At 47.8% G+C, this 21,595-nt stretch overlaps 1 protein-coding gene across 1 annotated transcript in view; it reads left to right on the top strand.

The window, feature by feature from the left end:
• VWA5B1 (von Willebrand factor A domain containing 5B1) overlaps window positions 1-21,595 on the top strand; it is a 94,729-nt gene that overhangs the window by 12,498 nt on the left and 60,636 nt on the right. Inside the window, exons 3-7 of the mRNA XM_066572618.1 lie at window positions 327-546; window positions 1,774-1,904; window positions 4,439-4,570; window positions 6,916-7,040; window positions 8,472-8,648. Of these exons, the coding sequence (XP_066428715.1) occupies window positions 327-546; window positions 1,774-1,904; window positions 4,439-4,570; window positions 6,916-7,040; window positions 8,472-8,648 (785 nt within the window). The remainder of the gene's footprint in view (window positions 1-326; window positions 547-1,773; window positions 1,905-4,438; window positions 4,571-6,915; window positions 7,041-8,471; window positions 8,649-21,595) is intronic.

Raw genomic sequence — 21,595 nt, 5'->3', positions numbered from 1 at the left:
TGAGACCTCCTGTATATTCTTAGCTAATACAGTAATAGTTGTAATTAACAATAATAATGACCTTTCTGATGTCTGGACATGTAAATATAGAATATTTCCAAAAAATGTGTGTAATACATACATGCAGCCTGCAGGTGGCACTGTTAATCATATTGATCTGGTTTTGTTGCTGACCCAAACTCCCCTGTAACTGACTGGCCCCTATTGGTCAGTGTTAGTACTACACTTGAAAGATTAAAACAGTAGTGATCATTTTTGTTGACACCTTCAATTACAGCAGTGAATGCTCCTTTTGTGACTTCCACTCTCGCTCTTTTATTGCACAGGGAGGATTCTTCTGGATGAAGATTTAGAAAGAATCATTTTTGTGGCCAACCTTGGAGCAGTGCCGGCCCAGGAAAGTGTATCAGTACTGATCAGCACGTCCTCTGAGCTCCCAACACTTTCCAGTGGGGCCGTCCGCGTCCTCGTTCCACCAGTTTGTGTCCCCCGAGTGTCACACACCTCTACAGATAGCACCTTGGCTGCAGTGTCCCCACTGAGACTGTAAGAAATCACAATGTGTTATTGGCATAAAGTATTTGCTGGGTAGATGAGCCAAATCAGACTGGGCCTCAGGTAGTCAGAGACTAAGGGTGGCTTTAGATGGGACAACTGAAACAAAATGACTTGTGACAGGCCAACAGGCGCTCATAATCACTTGTTTAAGCGATTATTTGGGTGACTATCGGCCTGTGTAAAAGGTAGGAAGAAACTGGGCCTCAGGTAGACAGAGACTGGGACTCTGGTAGACAGAGACTGGGACTCTGGTAGACAGAGACTGGGACTCTGGTAGACAGAGACTGGGTTCAAGGTAGACAGAGACTGGGCCTAAGGTAGACAGAGACTGGGCCTAAGGTAGACAGAGACTGGGCCTAAGGTAGACAGAGACTGGGCCTACGGTAGACAGAGACTGGGCCTAAGGTAGACAGAGACTAGGCCTCTGGTAGACAGAGACTGGGCCTCTGGTAGACAGAAACTGGGCCTCTGGTAGACAGAAACTGGGCCTCTGGTAGACAGAAACTGGGCCTCTGGTAGACAGAGACTGGGCCTCTGGTAGACAGAGACTGGGCCTCTGGTAGACAGAGACTGGGCCTCTGGTAGACAGAGACTGGGCCTCTGGTAGACAGAGACTGGGCTTCAGGTAGACAGAGACTGGGTTTCAGGTAGACAGAGACTGGGCCTAAGGTAGACAGAGACTGGGCCTAAGGTAGACAGAGACTGGGCCTAAGGTAGACAGAGACTGGGCCTAAGGTAGACAGAGACTGGGTCTTAGGTAGACAGAGACTAGGCTTAAGGTAGACAGAGACTGGGCCTAAGGTAGACAGAGACTGGGCCTAAGGTAGACGCAGGCCGCGGCGTCAGGTAGACGCAGGCCGGGCATCAGGTAGATGCAGGCCGGGGCTTCAGGTAGATGTAGGCCGGGACTTCAGGTAGACGCAGGCCGGGGCTTCAGGTAGATGTAGGCCGGGCTTAAGGTAGCCGTAGACTGAGGCATCAGGTATACAAAGACTGAGCCGCAGGTAGACAGAGATTGGACTCCAGGTAGAGAATAGATTAAACCCCAAGTAGACAGAGATTGGCCCCCAGTATACACACACTGGGCTACAGGCATACAGAGACTAGCGATGGGTAGAAAAAGATTGAGCCACAGGTAGACAGGATTGTACAATGCTAACACTTCTGCCCATGTATCTCGGGTAAGTAGACCTCACATGTGGTCTGTTCTCACAGGAGAGAGGCTGGATTGTGCAGCGGCACCAAAAAGCTCTGCCTGGCGACCTTACTAGAAACAGAGGCTGTAAATGCCACAGAGTACGAGCTCACCTTCCACTTGGAGATCAGAGCACCCTACCTGTTAGCAGGTAAGTGGCCACCAAATGGAAACGGTGAAACATGGGGGGCAGGGAATATAAGTAAAGCTGAGGAGTTATGGGCTGACCCTAACCCATCAATCTTAGACTCAAAGAGCGACAGTGTTGAAGCTTAGGTAGAGGTGGACTAAGCCAGAAACAATGCTCAGGAGCCTGGTGGGGCATGTACTCGGGCACTGGTTGCCAGGGAGGTGCCAACAAGTCATTCGGCTTTGGCCAGGATATGTAGATACAGAAGAAGTGCAATAAATTGTATCTATGACCCAAAGGAAGGAAAGTTGAGTTACAACTCTGCACTAAAGCTGGCCAAACACATTAGTTGTCTGTTAGCTGGACCCGCTGAGCCTAAGTGTGTGGCAGAGTATGAGGGGGAGATAGCGGTCTCCTGAACAAGTGACAGCTATGTAGCCTACAGGATAGACTGAGCCACAGGTACACTTAAAGGGATAGTCTACCTTTACAATCAATTGTTTCTTTTTATTACTGCACTTATAATAAACCTTCCTGATTTGTGTATACAGCTCCAGTGCAGACCCATGTGTCTCCATGTTACTGTGTTGTCTGATCCTACAGTACTGTGGTAATCCATTCCACCCTTCTACTGTTCTTGATACAGACAGGGGGTAGAGAGATGTGATTAACCATGGACATACATAAGGTTGCAAGAAAAAGTAAGTGAACCCCTTTAACTTCCTGGATTTTTGCTCTGATTACTAATACAATATGGTCTGATTATATTGAAGTCATAATTATAGACAAACACAATGTACCTATCAACACAGAAAGCTGTACCGCTCATGTCTGAAAACACTGAGTAATCATCCACAGCACATGGAGAAAAGGTGAGTGAACCATTGTTTTAATGATCTGTAGATTCTCCTTTAGCATTGATCACCTCCACCAAATTTTTCCTGCATCTCCAAATAAGGTTTGTACAATGTTGAGGGGGGATTTTGGACCCTTCCTCCCTGTAAATGTGTTTCAGTTCACCAATATTTCTGGGATGCCTTGTGTGGACAGCCCTCTTCAGGTCATCTCCAAAGCACAGCATTCTTTTGTTTATTACTTGTGCGATTTGGGTCATTGTCTGTTATATTATCCAACTTCTCTTCAGCTTGCTGGACTGTTATCTTTACATTCTCCTTCAATACATTTTTATCCACAATAGAATTCATTATTCCTTCAGTGATCACAAGGTGTCCAGACCCTGAGGAGCAAAGAAGCTCAAAACAATGATGCCTCCTCTACCAAAGCCTCAAACCATGATGTTCCCTCCACCATATCCCCAAACCATGAGGTTCCCTGAACCATAGCCCCATAGCACGATGTCCCCTACACCATAGCCAAAACCATGAAGCCCCCTCAACCCAAGCCCCCAACCATGATGTCCCCTCAACTCAAGCCCCAAACCATGATGTCCACTCCACCATAGCCTCAAACTATGATGTCCCCTCCACCAAGCTTCACAGTTGGATTAGGTTTGGGTGTTTGTGTGCAGTGTTTGTCTTCTTCCATTTTTCTGTCTCATATGTCCATAGAACATTTTCCAGAAGCATTGTGGGACATCCAGATGGTCTCGATAAGCTTTAGATAATGTTGTTTTAGCCAGGCCAGCAGTGCCTTCTTTCGTGGTATCCTTCCATGATCGCAATTCTCCATTGGTGACACATGGACAAAGGTTTCTGCAGTCTGTAGAGTCTTCTGTAGCACTTTTGCTGTTCCTCTTGGGATCTTTCTCCCCTACTTCAGGATTGGCCATTGTGCTCTAGGAGTGATATAAAATGACGCTCAAGGGTAAAGTAGAACAGTCCTGAATGCTCTCCCTCTGAAAATTATAACCGTGGATTGATGTACCTCCAGGTCTTTAGCTTTTGTAGCCTTTTCCAGCTTGATGTTTCTCTATAAAACATCTTTTGAGATTTTCTGAAAGTTGCTTATATTGAGGCATGGTTCACACCAGTCTGTCTTGAGAACAACAGGTCTGTCAGTTACTAGGCTTTGTGTGACTTTATTTAATGTGCAAAGCACCTTTGAAACCCGCACTTCCTATCTCATTTCCTTCGTTGAAATACCTTTTGCTAATTAGCTCTTGGAGAAGTCATTACCACAGAGATTTACTTACTTTTCCTTCCTGTACTGTAGATGACTACAACAAAAGACATGACCAGTACAACTGTCATTGTGTTTGTCCATAATTGTGATTTATATGCAATCCATCAACATTTCATTAGTAATCAATGCAGAAATCCTGGGAATTCTAGAGGGTTAACTTCCTTTTTTCTTGTGGGAGCTGTATCCTTCAGACAGTAGGATATGTTTAATCTAAACTATTAGCAAAGTTGCTTCAAGAATTAAAACAATGATTGCAAAATTATACACACCCTTTAATCCGATACTCCAATAAGTGTAAGGTGAATAATGGAATACGCCACAAGACCGTTAATCAAGAGGTAGCCTGAAGTGAGAGAAGGAAGTGACTGCCGCTGGTGACCTGCTGTCATATAGACCACAAATCCTTGTTTCAGGTGTGGAGAGTCCCACGCATGAGATCCGAGCAGATGCCGATCCCTCAGCTCCTTCTGCCAAGAGCATCATGATCACGCTGGCCAACAAGCACACGTATGACCGTCCTGTGGAGATCCTCATCCACCCCAGCGGTAAGGACCTTCTATCTGCTAGGGATTACTGTATATACACATTCTGAAAAACCAATCCATTCCCTAGAAGGGCAGGCATGGAGGCTCTAGTATCCTGTTGTACGGCCTCTAGCTTCGATACAAGATGTGATACAGGGGCATGGAGGCTCTAGTACCCTGTTATACCGCCCCTAGCTTGAATACAAGATGTAATCCGGGGGCATGGAGGCTCTAGTACCCTGTTGTACCACCTCTAGCTTGGATAGAAGATCTAATATGAGAAGGCACGGAGGTGTACAGGTTCCATATGGTGTCCTGCGGCGTATCGCTCCACATTTGCTGTAACTAAGCCTCTAGATCATGCAAACCCATAGGCTGTAAAATTTGGCGTCCCATATAGCCCCATACATGTTCTATTGGTGATAAATCTAGCAAGCCAGCAACCACAGAAGTGTGACAATATTGTGGGGGCTTCCTGGGACCCCCTTGTGTGTGCGGCCGAGCATTATCCTACTGGAAGCCACCATGAGAGGAACACATGGCTGCAGGATGTCCTGAACATATCGCTGAGATGTCATTGTCCCTCATACCACCACTAGGGGTGACCGACTATCATATGCAATGGCTCCCCAGACCATCACACCAGCAGGGGGCAGTGTGCCACTCCACAGCAAAGGCAGGATTGAGACGTTCTCCAGACACAAACTTTATCAGTGTCCAAACTAAACCGGGTGTGTTGAGGGCGTCCTGAGCCCGGTCACCTTGTATGCCCTCACACATCCACTGGTCCCAAAACCTACTAACAGTCTGGTCAGATGGTCCTCTCCACTGGTGGTCTGTAGGGGGCGTCCTGAGCCCGGTCACCTTGTGTGCCCTCACACATCCACTGGTCCCAACACCTCCTAATAGTCTGGTCAGACGCTCCTCTCTACTGTTGGTCTGTAGGGGGCGTCCTGAGCCCGGTCACCTTGTATGCCCTCACACATCCACTGGTCCCAACACCTACTAACAGTCTGGTCAGATGGTCCTCTCCACTGGTGGTCTGTAGGGGGCGTCCTGATCCCGGTCACCTTGTGTGCCCTCACACATCTACTGGTCCCAACACCCCTAACAGTCTGGTCAGATGCACCGCTCTACTGGTGGTCTGTAGGGGGTGTGCTGAGCCCAGGCACCTTGTGTGCCCTCACACATCCACCTGTCCCAACACCTCCTAACAGTCTGGTCAGACGCTCCTCTCTACTGGTGGTCTGTCGGGGGTCCAGAGCCCGGTCACCTTGTATGCCCTCACACATCCACCTGTCCCAACACCTCCTAACAGTCTGGTCAGACGCTCCTCTCTACTGGTGGTCTGTAGAGGGCATCCTGAGCACGGTCGCCTTGTGTGCCCCTTACACATCCACCTGTCCCAACACCTCCTAACAGTCTGGTCAGACGCGCCTCTCTACTAGTGGTCTGTAGAGGGCGTCCTGAGCCTGGTCGCCTTGTGTGCCCCTTACACATCCACTAGTCCCAACACCTCCTAACAGTCTGGTCAGACGCTCCTCTCTACTGGTGGTCTGTAGGGGGCGTCCTGAGCCCGGTCGCCTTGTGTGCCCCTTACACATCCACTAGTCCCAACACCTCCTAACAGTCTGGTCAGATGCTCCTCTCTACTGGTGGTCTGTCGGGGGTCTTGAGCCTGGTCTCCTTGTGTGCCCGCATGCACTGGTCCCAACACCTCCTAACAGTCTAGAAAGAATGGCCGGTGGGGGGACAATTCATGGATACGACCCTCCAGCCTCTCACATCCCAATAATGCACCCCTCTCAGACTCTGGTCACTGGGTGAAATCTCTTCTCTGCATCGTAGAGGCGTCTAGTGGCCAACAAGCTCTACAAGCGGAGGAAGAGGTCACTGCACACAAGGAGCCTCCGAGAGCCTCTTATAGGCCAAGGGGGAACCACTTTTAGGGCCTAAGGTGACAAGACCGTCCATCTAATCACCACAACTCTCATCATTTACAGATCTGCCTGAGATGAAACTGCATGCCGGGTTTAGCAGCAAAATGACAACTTCTTCTGGGGGCCAGAGTATTTTTTTGACAGAGTATATCAGGAGCGAAGGTGACCTCTTGAGGAGTCATCAACATCTGAGCCTTCTGGGAGGAGGAGCACTTTATGGATGCGGCAGATGGTTCATTAGATCTTCAGACTCATGATGAATAGTCCGCCACATTGTCATGTCTCCCATATTGTCACCACAGATGTTACTCCACCAGATCTCGTTACAGTGTATCGCTAGATCTATGGCGGATGGGCGGGTCTGCACATTTATCATTTTCTGTATCTCCATCCTGCTACATCATTACTTCTTGATTGTATGTACAGAGCCTCATCTCCCTCACATTCTCATGGAGGACGGCGATATGACCCCATACGAATATGAACAGTTCTTAAGAGGAAAGAGTGACTTCATTCGGGGGACCAAGAAAGACCCAAGTCCAGAGAAAAAGGTGAGAGGAAACTCTGTGAAGTCATAGATCGCCACATGAGACCGGATTAGCACAGGGATTGTACAAAGAATGACTCCATGTTGGAAATGTTTATGGGGGGCAGAACCAACTTTACCATTTCTGTTTGTCACCTTTAATAGGAACTCTGGCCTTTACACCTTGGACTGATCTTGAGTTGCATTATGTCTTTTGCTTTAGTCACATCCAACCTTCTCTTGAAAAGGACAGTGGTTTATGTACACTGCTGTGAGGTGTGAGATGTAGCACCATGCACCATCAGAGCTGTCGACGCAGCTGTGGATGCGACTGGAGTATAAATGGAGATAATGGAGAGTTACTGGACTGTAATTCGAAGGAGTTGTACTACAATAGACTTTTATCATGTATCCGTAGATAGCTGAGCCCCCCATTGATCCCGAGAATGGGGGTCCTGTGTCCTTCTTTTCTTATCACTATAGGCTCACTGCACCCACCTGGAGTGAAGTGGAGACTGAATGGAGTGGTGATCGCACAATGAGAAGAGGGGGACACGTTCCCCCCTTCCCCCATTCTTGGGATCAGTGTAGGTCTCAATGGTAAGACCCCCACCAATCAGACTTTTATCACCTATCCTATGGATAAGTGCTAAAAGTCTATTATGGTACAACCCCTCTAAAGCTACTCACTGGTCCCGGGACAGGACTGAATGAGGAAAGTTATATCAACTGTTGTTGGTTTTCTCTGTTCTTGTCCCGTGGTTCTGCCGACTCTGGACCCTGTGGTCTTCCAGGATGGTGTTGCAATCTTCTAAGTACCTAATTCAGTACTGCCAATGCATAATGCTTGCTCTCTGATTGGCCAGAGCTACTTATGTGATCAGCGCCTGCCAACCAGACAGTAGCACACAGTTTGCATTAGGTAGTTATAAGATTGTGGTGGGCATCTTGGACGCCTGGATCCAGAGAATCCGAGGAGTAACGACACAGAAAATAGACGGTAATTAATAAAAAACACGGTTGCTTTAAGAAAAAGTTTCATTTCCTCACTATTTTAAGATCTCTGCTTGCTATTGGTGAATGGAAGCCGCAGGTTGTTACAATGTATTAGTATAGATAAGACCGGTCTGGCATTCTGGGCTGTACGTTTTTAGCTCACAGAGGATTGTCTACACTGATACATTGTAACAAACCCTCACTTGTGTGAGCAGGACTAGATCAGGATGGGGTTTCAGTCTTTGAATGTAACAAGAATGTTTCTATTCACTGACAGTAAGCAGATATTTGCAGAACTTTTCATTTTACAATGATTAATCCTTAAGTAACTGTTTGTTGGAGATTTCAATGTCAGTAACAATGAGAATAGAATCTCTACAGCAGAGACGGGTAATTAACGGGATCTCAGGGGGGTAATTACTTTTCACGCCTCTCAACACATTTTCCTCCTTATTAATAGACGGAGATAATCCGCAAGCGTCTCATTAAGGACATTTGTCACAACCCAGTAGTCATGCTGAACTTCTGTCCGGATCTGAAGACTACTCAGACCGACCTCAGCAAAACCCAAGGAGAATTCATCTTCCTCATCGACCGCAGCGGAAGCATGAGCGGAGTGAACATCACCAGAGTCCGGGTAATGTGGGGTCATGGTCAGTGAGAGGAGCAGACCCCCAAGTATTTGCTATGACATTTGTCTGGTTTTGTTGTCTAAGAGGTAGTCACAACCCCGCCCCCTTATGATGACATCACTGATATAATGATATGTGATCACACATGAGATCCGTACACCTTTTACTACAGTAACCATCATCGGTATTAGTGTATCTTGACGCCACCGGAAGCCAGGTGTTTGACAGGAGGAACGCCCCTGTTACACCCCCAGCTCCCGATAGGGTCAAGGATGGCAGGTCCTGGTAGCACAGTATGCGTAGATTTCTGAGTTCTGTGCAGCGTAACGCTCAGGCTTACATTATGGCATGTTAACGGTGTAACATGCCAGCATTAACATCTACTAATGTAAGCCTAAACATACATGTTACCCTCACCCCAAGGTTCCCCGCTCACAGGTGCCATCCTCACCAGTAATGGTCTGCTGCCTTCACTGTCAGCTCGGTGTGGGCCGCTCCCGCACTCACTGCTGCCATCCTCAGCGGTTGTGCTCTGCCGGCGGGACTGTGAGATCCGTGGAGGCCGCTCCATCGCTGACCGCTGCGGCCCTCAGCGCTTCTGGTCCGCCGCCGGGAAAGGCACATCAGTTGGGAGGGGGGGGGTGGGGAGGTGGCCAGTGCGTGCTCCTGCCGGCGCATAACATTATCTTTTCCCCCTCGGTCCTGTTGCCTCGCTGCAACCGCCGGTATGTGAAACTGACATCGGGTGGGGTGCCACTTGTGAAGCGCCGATGGAGGCACAGTTCAAAGCGCTACTACAGAGCCCGTAGACCGCTACTACAGAGCCCGTAGACCGCTACTACAGAGCCCGTAGACCGCTACTACAGAGCCCGTAGACCGCTACTACAGAGCCCGTAGACCGCTACTACAGAGCCCGTAGACCCTACTACAGAGCCCGTAGACCGCTACTACAGAGCCCGTAGACCGCTACTACAGAGCCCGTAGACCGCTACTACAGAGCCCGTAGACCGCTACTACAGAGCCCGTAGACCGCTACTACAGAGCCCGTAGACCCTACTACAGAGCCCGTAGACCCAAACAAGAGACAGAAGTGACATAAGAGAGCCCATATACCGGCTACAAGACAGCCCATACAGCGCTACAGGAGAGGCCATAGAGCGCTACAAAATAGCCCATACTCATGCTGAGAGGAACGTAGCTGCTGCGTATAGGAATTGTATGCTTACTCCTGCTCAGAGGAACGTATTTTTCCTAGATGCAGCAGCTTCGTTCCTCTCGGCACGAGTTAAACATGGCCACATCTCTGATGACGTCATTCACAGCTGCATAACTGTATCCGCGTGCACGATGTCTATCCACGTGCTGCCGAAGAACCAATGAGGTGACTGTAATCGCCAGTGGTGCTTAAGTGCTGAATTCCAATATATGCCCGCAAGAAGTATTTTACCCCTAATTTTAGTGGCCTTCCAGGACCTATTTGGCAGGCTGATGTACAGCCAATCAGGTTCAGGGGGCGTCACCTCCTGTCAATCTTGACTCCACCAGGACTTCCTGGTGGCGTCAAGATACACTACTACCAACATCATTTATTACTGCTGATAACCAGCCTGTATATCCTGTCTCAGCGGTAATCACAGCCCCGCCCCCTGGTAATGATGTCACTGACATAATGACATTTGACCAGACATGACATACGCACATCTTATACTGCAGTGACATCATCCATTACTGCTGACAACCAGCCTGTATATCATGTCTTAGCGGTAATCACAGCCCCGCCCCTGGTGACGACATCACCGATATAATGACATGTGATCACGCATGAAATCCGCAGACCTTATACTACAGTAACATCATCAACTACTGCTGACAACTAGCCTGTATATCATGTCTGAGAGGTAGTCACAGCCTCGCCCTCTAGTGATGACGTCACTGATATAATGACATGTGATCAGACATGAGATCCACACACTTTTTACTACAGTAACATTATCTATTACTGCTGACATCCAGCCTTTATATCATGTTTAAGAGGTAGTCACAGCCCTGCCCCCTAGTGATGACATATCATGTCTGAGAGGTAGTCACAGACACTACTGAACTTGTTTGTAGTCTTTAGCCACCACATTGAATGGCTGTGATTGGTTCATCGAGTGTTGCAGTGATTGGCTGAGCCGCGGCGCTCGAGAACCAATCAGAGCCAGCACTTCCAGAAGGCGGGGTTTTTGAAGCCCCTGACCAGGAAGCGCTGAGAGAAAACTACAAGCAAGTGTGTGGGAGCTTCAGAAGGAGGCGTGCGGCGGAGCAGACAGCGCCTGACAGGTGATGTATTGTTTGTTTTGGATTTTTTTAAATTGCAGCTAGGGTTCATTTTTGGAGTAGGGCTTATATTTAAAGCCCCCAAAAATCCCAGCAAAAGAGCGCTACAAAGTTGTGCGACTTTGTAGCATTTCAAAATCGCAATATGGCAGCGAGAAAACACAGCAATATCGCACAGAACACAGCTGCAATTTTGTCGCAGCGATATCGCTATTACCGGTGTGAAAGAGGCCTTATGCTGATGTGGCCCTCAGTAAAAAGAAGTTTGACCCCCCTTCACAGTGACGTATGCAGATTATCACACGCCTCAGCGCTACGTTTTCAGCGGAACAAACAATGCTTTTTTGTACGCAGATCAGCATATTTGAGCGCCCTTTTCGCCGCCCGCACAGCATGTTCATCAAACAAGACGCACCATTTGAAATGGCTAATTGGTTCCAGATGTGGCCTTCTAGTAGAATTCTGCAATGTATCACACCTCTCCTTGCGTATTGTACGCACATTTGCATCCACCGCTTGACTTTTCTGAGGACCTTTGGTGCGCAGAAGAGTAGAGCATGCGGCAGTTCTTTTTTCCGCCACTGAAATGTGCATACGAAATCCACACGTGACTAAACTTATGGAAATCAATGGGTTCTATTCTCTGCGTATTTTATGCGCAAATTTTGCATGCAAATATGCCCGTGTGAGGGAGCTCTTGGATACATGAGGCCCAGTGCACGATCCATTGTGAGGCCAGCCTCTGTAATACGGATCCTTAAGACGCACGTGTTACAGATGAGATTACAACCGTAATCAGTTATCGGATTTTGCCTCCATTTTGCTTTTATTTTCCACTGTGTAAATACTGATCCAAATGTACCCAATATAGTAAAAAATATATAAAAAATAATACCGATACGGCAGCTAAGGCTGCTTTCACGCGGTCATGAAAATCGCGTGAGATTTGTGCGATGCGAGAGGCACAAATCTCGCATGAATATGAATGCAGGAGGAAAAAAAAAATAAATTAAATTAAAAAATAAATCGCAGCTTGTCCTACGTTTGGGTGTTCTTTCGGAACGCATTGTCCATTGTTTTAATTGGGTTGGGTAACACATTGCACTGCGGGCGATGCGAGGTTTACCATTGAAAACAATGGGATCCACTTGTTGATCCGGAAAATCACAACCATACTGGAGGAATGGGAGGCTTTTTTGACATAAAACCGCCTCGCATCCACGGGCACAGCGAACGTGCGCAATATCAGGTTGAGTTTCACGGCTCGATACCACACTAGGGCCGTGTGAAGGAAGACTAAGGCTAACTTCACACGGGTGTCCTTCGGATGTCATGGCAGCCTGATGCCTTGTATGCTGCCATGTATTTCTTTGTTTTAAGACATGCCAGGGGCACGTCTTAATAGAATACCTGTAGAAATACAATATACTGCAGGGCATACGTTGAGGAGCTGGGAGGGCAAAATGGACACTGGTCATGGTGGCACTTACCACGCTCCATCCTAGAGGGACACACGTAGCCTTAGCCAGGGCAGCGCTGGGCCTTTTCGGGGTACCCCTCGGAAAGGGATGCCCAATAACTTTGCGAACAGGTGTAGGGGTTATCATGGGTGACGCCACTGTTCCATTACCCACCGGAAAGACTCTCGGTTGTAAATAATTAAGCCGCAGTAACGTACCTCAGGTCCCTGGGAACGGTCAGGGCCTGGCAAAACTTTACTTAGCATAAACAATGGGTGAACGGCACAGTTTACACAGAACGGACGTGCAGGCAAACGACAATATTATAGTACCTCTACACTGTGATCCCTAGGCACAGGACGGCCACGTAGGAACAGCAAGATTAAATTACCTCTGCACAGGAATTTGGCCTTAACTCACCATCAACATGCTCAAGCTCTCTCTTTCTGGGCTCACTACTCCACGGTCACTGCATACAGATATTCAGGAACTGCTCTTCCTCCTCCATTCTTCACCACATGGGAGTTGAAGGTACCCCCATGTGGCTGGCACTCTCAATGGAACCCCCAGAATCGAAGAACCAAACGTTCCCGACACACCCAAAGTTCTCATATTTATATCCTCACTCCCACCACGTGACAAGACATTGCAAGCATCTCCCAGTCTCTTGCAAATACTTAACTCCTCATTTGCTGCAGCTGTGCAATACACATAACAGAATGACAAGACACTTGTGTACAGCTCACACAAAAAAGACATTACATGTATGACACTTATGGAGGGGCCAGTAACATAGACTTCTGGCCACTACAGAAGTATTGCAATATAATTTATCCCAAGTTCCAGTCCCCCATAGTAATGTTAAATAAAGTTTTTTAATTCTTAAAAAAAAACCTAATAAATATTTAAAACATAAAGAGTGGGGAGGACTTGTTGGGAGGGAGAAAAGCCTCCCTGGACCCACAGATTTATGTATAACTAGCTGATATACCCGGCTTCGCCCGAGTTAATTTGGTACTGGTGTTTATCTGGTGTTCACACGGAAAATCTTATGAAGTCGTGCTTACTTTAGAGATACTGGAAAAAAGATATGTTCACCATTTTGCATAGTTCTTTGCGTTACCCAGGAAACACCACGTGGAGGCAACCATGCGACGTTTCCTTTATATAAAATGACATCAGGAAGTGAGAGAATTAGATTACATACGTAAAATGTGGACGCTAATTCTTTTGCACCTAAAATTGAATAATTGAGTTGGGACCCCTTTACTTTTCCTATTTTGGAGATAATCTATGCTTGTGCCAAATTTCATGTTTCTACGACATCGGGAAGTTGGAGAATTAGTGGCGAGTCAGTGAGTCAGTCAGTGAGACAGTCAGTGAGTCAGGGCTTTCGTATTTATATATATAGATATGCGTCATAAATCGCCGCCCCGTGCCCGCCGCATCCCCATTTTTATTCCTCTGAGTAGTTATTGTAGGGGCCCCAGTATACTGCTGTGCCCGGGGGCCCATAATGCTGTTAAGACAGTGCTGGATACATAAAAGTAGTACCAGTGAAAAATACAACTCATTACGCAAAAAGCAAGCCCTTAGTTGGACTTACACGGGTGACTGCGATATCGCACTTTTAAACCTGAGATTTTCACTGCCGGTGCGATGCTTTTTGTGAGAAAATCACATTTCGGTACATGCGATTTGCACGCGCCTTTTTCATGCTCGTGAAAATGACATGTTTTAATAGGAATAATTACAAATCTCTTTGCACTAGTACGTACCCTGCATGTACATGTGACTGCAATGGATTTATAACTCGCCCATAACAAATGATCTGTGATATTACAGAAAAATCGCACATGTAAATAGAGCCATTTAAAATTATGGGTTTTATTTTCGTGCAACACGCAAAACTCGCACACAAAAAAAATTAATTAATTAATTAATTAATTAATTAAAAATCGCCTGTACAAATAAGCAATAAAAACACGCAGGTTCTGTGCATTTGCCAGAACTCACACCTTGTATTAACCATTGCTTTTAATGGTTCATTTACACGGGCATTCCTATGCTTACATTTACTTTTGTGGTATCACAAAAACACAAAGCATGTCCTATTTGTCTGTGATATCACACAAAACACCCATTATGTGCTATGTACGAGTTAAAGCTTGCATCGCAGCCGCCTGTGCATGAAATGGGATTTTTAAATTCTTCCAATTGAAACAACATGCGATTTTCCTGCTTGTGAAATACGCATGTGACAATCACAGGTACCGCGACGCGATGTGTTTTCTCGTAAAGGGCTTCGCACTCACAGGCAAGGTCACAGAGTGCGAGTGTCTCGGACCGATATCACACTCGGTAAATGCTGCCTCACACAGCTACATCGGCCGAAAAATAAAAAGTTATAATTTTTTGAAAGTGGGGAACGGAAGACAAAACTTTTTTTAGAAAATGGCGGCGTGCTAAAGAGGTTAAGAAGTATTTTACATTTTGTCTAACTTTCTTTCAGTTTTGTAGTTATCTTCTGCTCGGTCTCCTTTTAAGGTCGCCTGCAGACGGGCGGAATTTCCGCCCTTGGAAGCTGCCATAGGATTGCGTTAGCAAACGCAATCCTAGGCAGACAGCCGCGGTTTGTCCGCGCAAAATCTCGCGCGGCAAACAAACCGTGGCATGCTCTATTTCTGTGCGGGGCTCGCAGAGGTGCTCGGGTCGGGTCCCGCGACGAGAATCCTCGCAGCCGGATCTGACCCGCCCGTCTGCAGGCGGCCTCATACTTAAGTTTAAGGGCGCCAATGTCAGGACGGGATGCTCATTTTCACTATTCTGTAGGACCCCCACTCGTTTGTATATAAAAAATGAGAAACAGCGGAAGACGGAAGGCGAGCGAGCAGACATGGAGCTCAGGATGAGAAAAAACACCAAGACATGAGGAGGGAGGGAAGAAAAGAGAGAGGGAGGGAGGAAGAGCTAACAAGGCTGATACATTGTGACAGCCTGACACTTCATACAGCCGCTGATCGATTGACTTGTACGAGCCAAGAACAACTGAAGATGGAAGAACACACAATATAGAGACGCGAAGGAAGACCCCACAAGCCGTACTCCCTCATCTGCACCCCGCCTTTATTACACAGGCAATAACTAAATGTATAATTATATTCAGAGCCTAAAATATAATTATCACCCAGTGCGGCTGCTTATAACCAGCTATCGAAGCGTCAGCGGGATCAGGGGAATCAATTAATGAGCAAATAGGAGGTTAGAAACATCTCTTGAAATAGAACGCAGACTCCCATATAGAGAGGCGTGATTAACCCTTGCTATATAGAATAGGTATTCATAGTATATACAGAGTAAAGGGGCCTTCAAATGTGTATGTAGGGCCCCCTTCTGGTGATGGTTGATTTCATCACAGCCTCTATCTATTCGTTAACAATAGGGTACAGTGCATGGGGTAATTAGATAGGGCCAACCTGAATTCTGGCCCCCAATCTCCCTGAGCCCCGCTGGCCTCGTTAGCTTCTGGTTGTATTAATGCTTTCTCTCTTTAATTGCTCTGTTGTTAAGGGGGGCTCTGTCCAACAGTTGTTATCCATTTACATATAATTAGAGAATCCCCCGTGCCGCAGCCACAGTTACCAGCCACAACGAACATGAAAGAAGGGAAAATAATTCAAGGAAATAGTCCAAGAATCCCCAATGCAGCCACTAACACAAATGTTGTCACAGCTGTTATACAATCAGCAACAGAAGGGTTATTGGAGGCATGGCAAGGAGAACAGACAGCAGCAACAACTTCATTGTGTTGTGTCCACCTCCCAACACCATTCCAACTGTGCACATACATTACTTATCCTGTACTGATCCTGAGTTACATCCTGCATTATCCTCCAGAGCTGCACTCACTATTCTGCTGGTGGAGTCACTGTGTACATACATTACTTATCCTGTACTGACCCTGAGTAACATCCTGTAGATCTTTTTTATTATAAAATTAAAAAACATAACAGCAACAAAACAAACCCGCCTCACGGCTCACAGAGACAATGACCAAATACAACTTGTTAATACTAAATACAAAAGTCCGGCTCTCGGTCAACGAAACTTGTCCTTAAATTATAAATAAACGGTCCTTCTGGTCAGGCTAACATACCGCACACACACTACACACCATCCAAACCATCACAACCTATAGAATCTGCAACTGAAGAAAACATGAAAAAACGGGATACTAAACTAAGGGTTTGGGGGAGGAGACAAAATAAAACTATATTTAACAACGTAACTCAAGGGATCCAGTCTGACCTAATCCAGACCTGCTTCGGTCCAAATTATAATAAGCTAAGAACAAACCAAAATAAACAGCACATAAATGAGGGGGAAAAAAACACATAATAAATCTTAGCAATATAACTGCTTTTTTTTTTTTTTTAACTTAAACCATCATTCTGTATAAATTTTTTTTTTTTTTTTTTTTTCCCTTTTTTTTTTTTTTTTTTTTTTTATAATTTTTTTTTTTTTAAATATATAAAAGCACACAAAACTAAAATGAATTCAATTATCCCGACTATTCCTTAGCTAATTCCCCGCCACCACACACCCAGCACTCCACCCGTACAGTGCAGCCTGGGGGCCACGCCTGCATCCCAAGTCCGTGCCCAATGTTTCTGTCCAGGACGGGCCAAGCTGCACCGCATTACACGCCTTGCCCGCCGCAGCCTGAGGGCCACGCCCGCACCAGCAGTCCGTGCCCAGTGTTCATTGTCCGGGACGTGTCAAGCTACGGCTGAGGCATAAATCCCCCCCCTCCCCCCAATAAACCCCCACCCAACCTATCTATAACCCCTCACCCTATATACAAAACAAAACATATAACATATCTTATATTACACAACTACAAACCAACACTACATATCAATACCCGAAAGCCTAAGGTTCAGTTACCTGCAGCCGTACATAATTCATCTTTGACCGAAAACAAAAACTCTACTAGTGGCACACACAGCCCTCCACAAGGACTGGATATGATAAGCCGGGCACCGACCAAATAGAGAAACACTATCCCTATGGTTAATCTGTCCCTACAATGTCCCTACTCCTTCCCTAAAACTTACCCTCAGAGAAACTGTCCCTACCTCTCCCTATTCTGTCCCTACAAAGACCCTAACAATAAGAAGACTGTCCCTAACGAAATACAAACCCTCTCCATAGGAGAGAGGCCTTAGTCGTGCCCAACCTCTCATAATCCAGAGAGCGCACCTTCACCAGGTCACCCAGGATGTTTCTATTCACCTCATCCACGGGGAGGATTTTCTCTTCCGTCGAGACTAAACACCGTGCATTCCAAATGTGAAACCTGACCACTAGGCTGACTAAGAATAAAGTGCACCGATCCCTGCCACCAAGGTCCCTAAATGCCCCATAGACCCAGTCCGCATACGAGAGGCGTGCCAACCTGGGCCAACCAATGGAGGCTCCCACCCGATTGTATACCTCTGTATTAAAGGGACACTGAAGCAGGAAATGCTCCATGCTTTCCAGCACATCGCTGCACTCCTGGCGGGGACAACCCCTATCCACCAGCGGCCTGCTCTTCAAGTTGCCCCTTACATACAGTCTCCCGTGGAAACAGCGCCAAGTCAAGTCCCAAAACTTCAAGGGGATCCTGTCAGAATTCAATAAACGTAACCCTCCCTCCAGGTCCCGACTTGGGCAGTCCTTGAGCGCCAGGGGCTTCTGGAAATGGGTCAACAGAACCCTCTTATCGAGGAGTTTCCTCGACAGAGTTCTGATCTCCCACATCCCCAGACCCCACCGACGTATCATCTTCAGAACCACGGTAGCGTAAGCCGGAAGATGCCCGTGCGGCGTGCGAAGATCCTTCACTCGCCCTCCCGTCTCCCATTCCTGGAAGAAAGGCCGAAGCCATCCCCAACAGGAGAATACCCACGGAGGAGCCCTCTCTTGCCAGAGGTTGCCTATATTGATCTTAACAAAGGTGTTTACAAGAAACACCACGGGGTTGACCATAGATAACCCCCCCTAGTCTCCTCGTGCGATATGTGACATCTCTCCTAATTAAGTTCAACCTGTTCCCCCACAACATTAGGAAGAACAGATTGTAGACCCGGGTCCAGAGAGGCTCTGGCAAAATGCATACGCTGCCCAGGTAGATGAATAAAGGGAGCAGGTATGTTTTGATCAGGTTAACCCTTTCCCGAAGGGTCAAAGACCAACCCTTCCACTGGGCCACCTTCTGAGTGGCACCATCGAACCTGACCACCCAATTTTGCATAGGGTAATCGCCCCGTCCAAATTTGATGCCGAGAACGTTATCCGAGTCCTGGGGCACTGGAAGGGTGTCCGGGAGACTAAATGTAGGATCTCCCCTTCCTAACCAGAGACTTTCGCACTTATCCCAGTTGATGCCAGACCCGGATGCTTCCGAGTAGCGATCCGCCTCTGCCATCATGTACTCTGCCTCCCCCCTCGAGGACACAAAGATGGTGACGTCATCAGCGTATGCTGCCACCCTGAGGGTGGCTTCCGGCACCGCCCGATCCATCCTGACCCCCGCCATAGGCCCACCATCAATCCTCCTAAGGAAAAGATCAATGGCAAACATGTACAGCAAGGGGCTCAGAGGACAACCCTGACGGACGCCAGACCCAACCTCAAATGGGTGGCCGACCCAACCGTTCACTAGCGGGAAAGTCTCAGCCCCCGCGTACAATGTCCTGAGCCAATTCACAAACCCCACTGGCAGGCCATACCTCAGAAGAACAGACCAGAGGTACTCGTGATTAACCCGATCAAACGCTTTGGCCTGATCCAAGGACAGCAGGTACCCCCCCCCCCCAATGACCAGCCCTACCCTGCTCCACTGCCTCCCGGACACCTAGAACAGCACTAAAGGTGCTACAGCCTGGAACAGAGCAATGCTGGGCGCCCGAGAGGAGCCGGGGTGCAAACTTGACCAGCCGATTAAACAGCACTTTTGCCAGAACCTTCCTGTCCGTATTGAGAAGCGCTATGGGATGCCAGTTCTCAATACGAGTCTTTACCCTTTGACAGAAGGATCAAAGCCGACCTCCTCATTGACCTAGGCAGAGTGCCCGAGAAAAGACACTCATTGAATACCTCAGTCAAGAGGGGACTCAAGAGGTCCTTGAAGGTCTTATAATACTCGGATGTTAGGCCATCCGGTCCTGGCGATTTTTTGAGCGCAAGCCCATCAATCGCCAGTTTAACTTCCTCTATGTTGATCTCCTCTGTCAAAACATTAAGGGAGATGTCATCCCCTGGCTCAGGAACAGCTTCAGCCAGGAAAGCCGACATCACATCTCGATCTAGATCCCTCTTTCTCAAAAGGTGCGAGTAGAAGGATCTGACGACTTCCAGAATCCCTGATCTGGACCTGTTCAGAGATCCCGTACCGTCAATCAGTCCAGTGACAACTTTACGATTCACTGACATCTTGCAGTTTCTGTAAGGGTCAGGGGAGTGGTACTTCCCTAAATCCCTCTCAAAAACCAAAGATGCGTGCCTATTATACTGAGCAAAGACTTCACTGGAGATATCCTCTCTGCTACCTCCAGTTGAGACAAGATGTTCGAGTTTCCTCCCTAGGCCCTGATAAAGACGGTACTTACTCAGGCTCCTGAGGCTAGAGAGCTGGTGGAAGAACCTCGCCGCCCTGATCTTGAGCATCTCCCACCACTCTGACTTACTGCTACAAAGATCCAGTAATGGTACCTGGCTCTGCAGAAAATCTTCAAAGGACTGTCTTATCTCTGCTTCCTCCAGGAGTGATGAATTCAGCCTTCATAAGCCTCTACCCATCCGGGGGGTCTCTGCAACATTCAGGGAAAACAAAATCAGACAGTGATCGGAGAATTCCACCTCAACAACAGAAACTGGTGAAGAGATGGCTTCCTCCTTCAAATAAAACCTGTCTATTCTAGACCTGCTCTCGCCTCTATAATAGGTGAACCCCGCGTGGCCTGGGGTGTGCCGGATGTGGACATCCACCAGGCGAGCTTCGCTAGCTATGCTATTAAGTGCGACGCTATCATAAGTCAGCTTGCCTAGGGAGCCTCCCCTGTCATGGGTCCTCGTGACTGCGTTAAAGTCACCCCCAAAGATCACCTGGCGATTGGTAAAAAGGTACGGCTTGATCCTCATAAAGAGATCCTTGCGGTCCCGCTTGGTTTGGGGACCATAGATGTTGATTAGCCGAAGCTCTTGTCCCTTCATGAGAACATCCAGGATCAGGCACCTCCCTATTTCTAACTCGATAACCCGTCGGCATTCAACCGCTGCGGTAAAAAGGACCGCCACTCCGCTATATGGCTCGGCCGCAAGAGACCAGTAAGATGGACCAGACCTCCATTCCCTCCTTGCCTTATGCACAGCTGCCAAATTTGGCAGCCTGGTCTCTTGCAAAAACAAAATGTCGGCTTCAACACGGCCGAGAAAATCAAAGGCCTCAAATCTAGCCATATCAGATTTAATGCTGGCAACATTAATGGATGCCAGCGTCAACGGAGCGGGTGCCGCCATCACTGGTGATTGAGTTAGATGGCTTTCTTCTTCCCACCCCCCCCCCTTCTCATCCGGGTCTGAGGATGACCCCTTGCCACGTTTCTTTGACACTGAAAGGTCCATGGCAAGGGGCTCCTCGACCTCGTCCTCCTTGCCACTAGGCTCTGGGCCAGCCCTCCCCCTGGAGGTCACCAAACCCCCACAAGAGGAAGGCTCAGCACCCCCTGTAGGCCCCACGCTTGCCCTAGACACCTCTCCCTCTGCCTCCTCCGAGGACGAGAGAGCTTGGTACCTGTTGGAGAGCCCAACAAGAGGAGAGTTTGGATTGGCTTCCTGCACCTGGCCCATATCAGGGGAAGATTTCCCTTCCCTTTTTTTTCACTTTCTTGGCGCCCTGCTTGCGCTTTTTCTTTTGCCACTCATCTTTGCCCTCACCCACACTTTCATAGTGTGGGTGAGGGCAGTTCTGAATAAGTGGCATCCTCTTCCCTTCGGATCCTCCTGACCTCCTCATCCAGCTCCCTGTCCCCTGGAGCCTCAGCCACATGATTTGCGTCTGGAGTAGGGGCCAGCATTGACCCACCTGCCACCTGGGTTTCCACCAGCTCCCTGCCCCTTCCGCGCTT

The sequence above is a fragment of the Eleutherodactylus coqui genome, chromosome 6 (genome assembly GCF_035609145.1).
Source record: "Eleutherodactylus coqui strain aEleCoq1 chromosome 6, aEleCoq1.hap1, whole genome shotgun sequence".
Classification (NCBI taxonomy): Eukaryota; Metazoa; Chordata; class Amphibia; order Anura; family Eleutherodactylidae; genus Eleutherodactylus; species Eleutherodactylus coqui.
The sequence above is the reverse complement of the archived record's forward strand: the minus strand, read 5'-3'. Positions and strand labels throughout refer to the sequence as shown.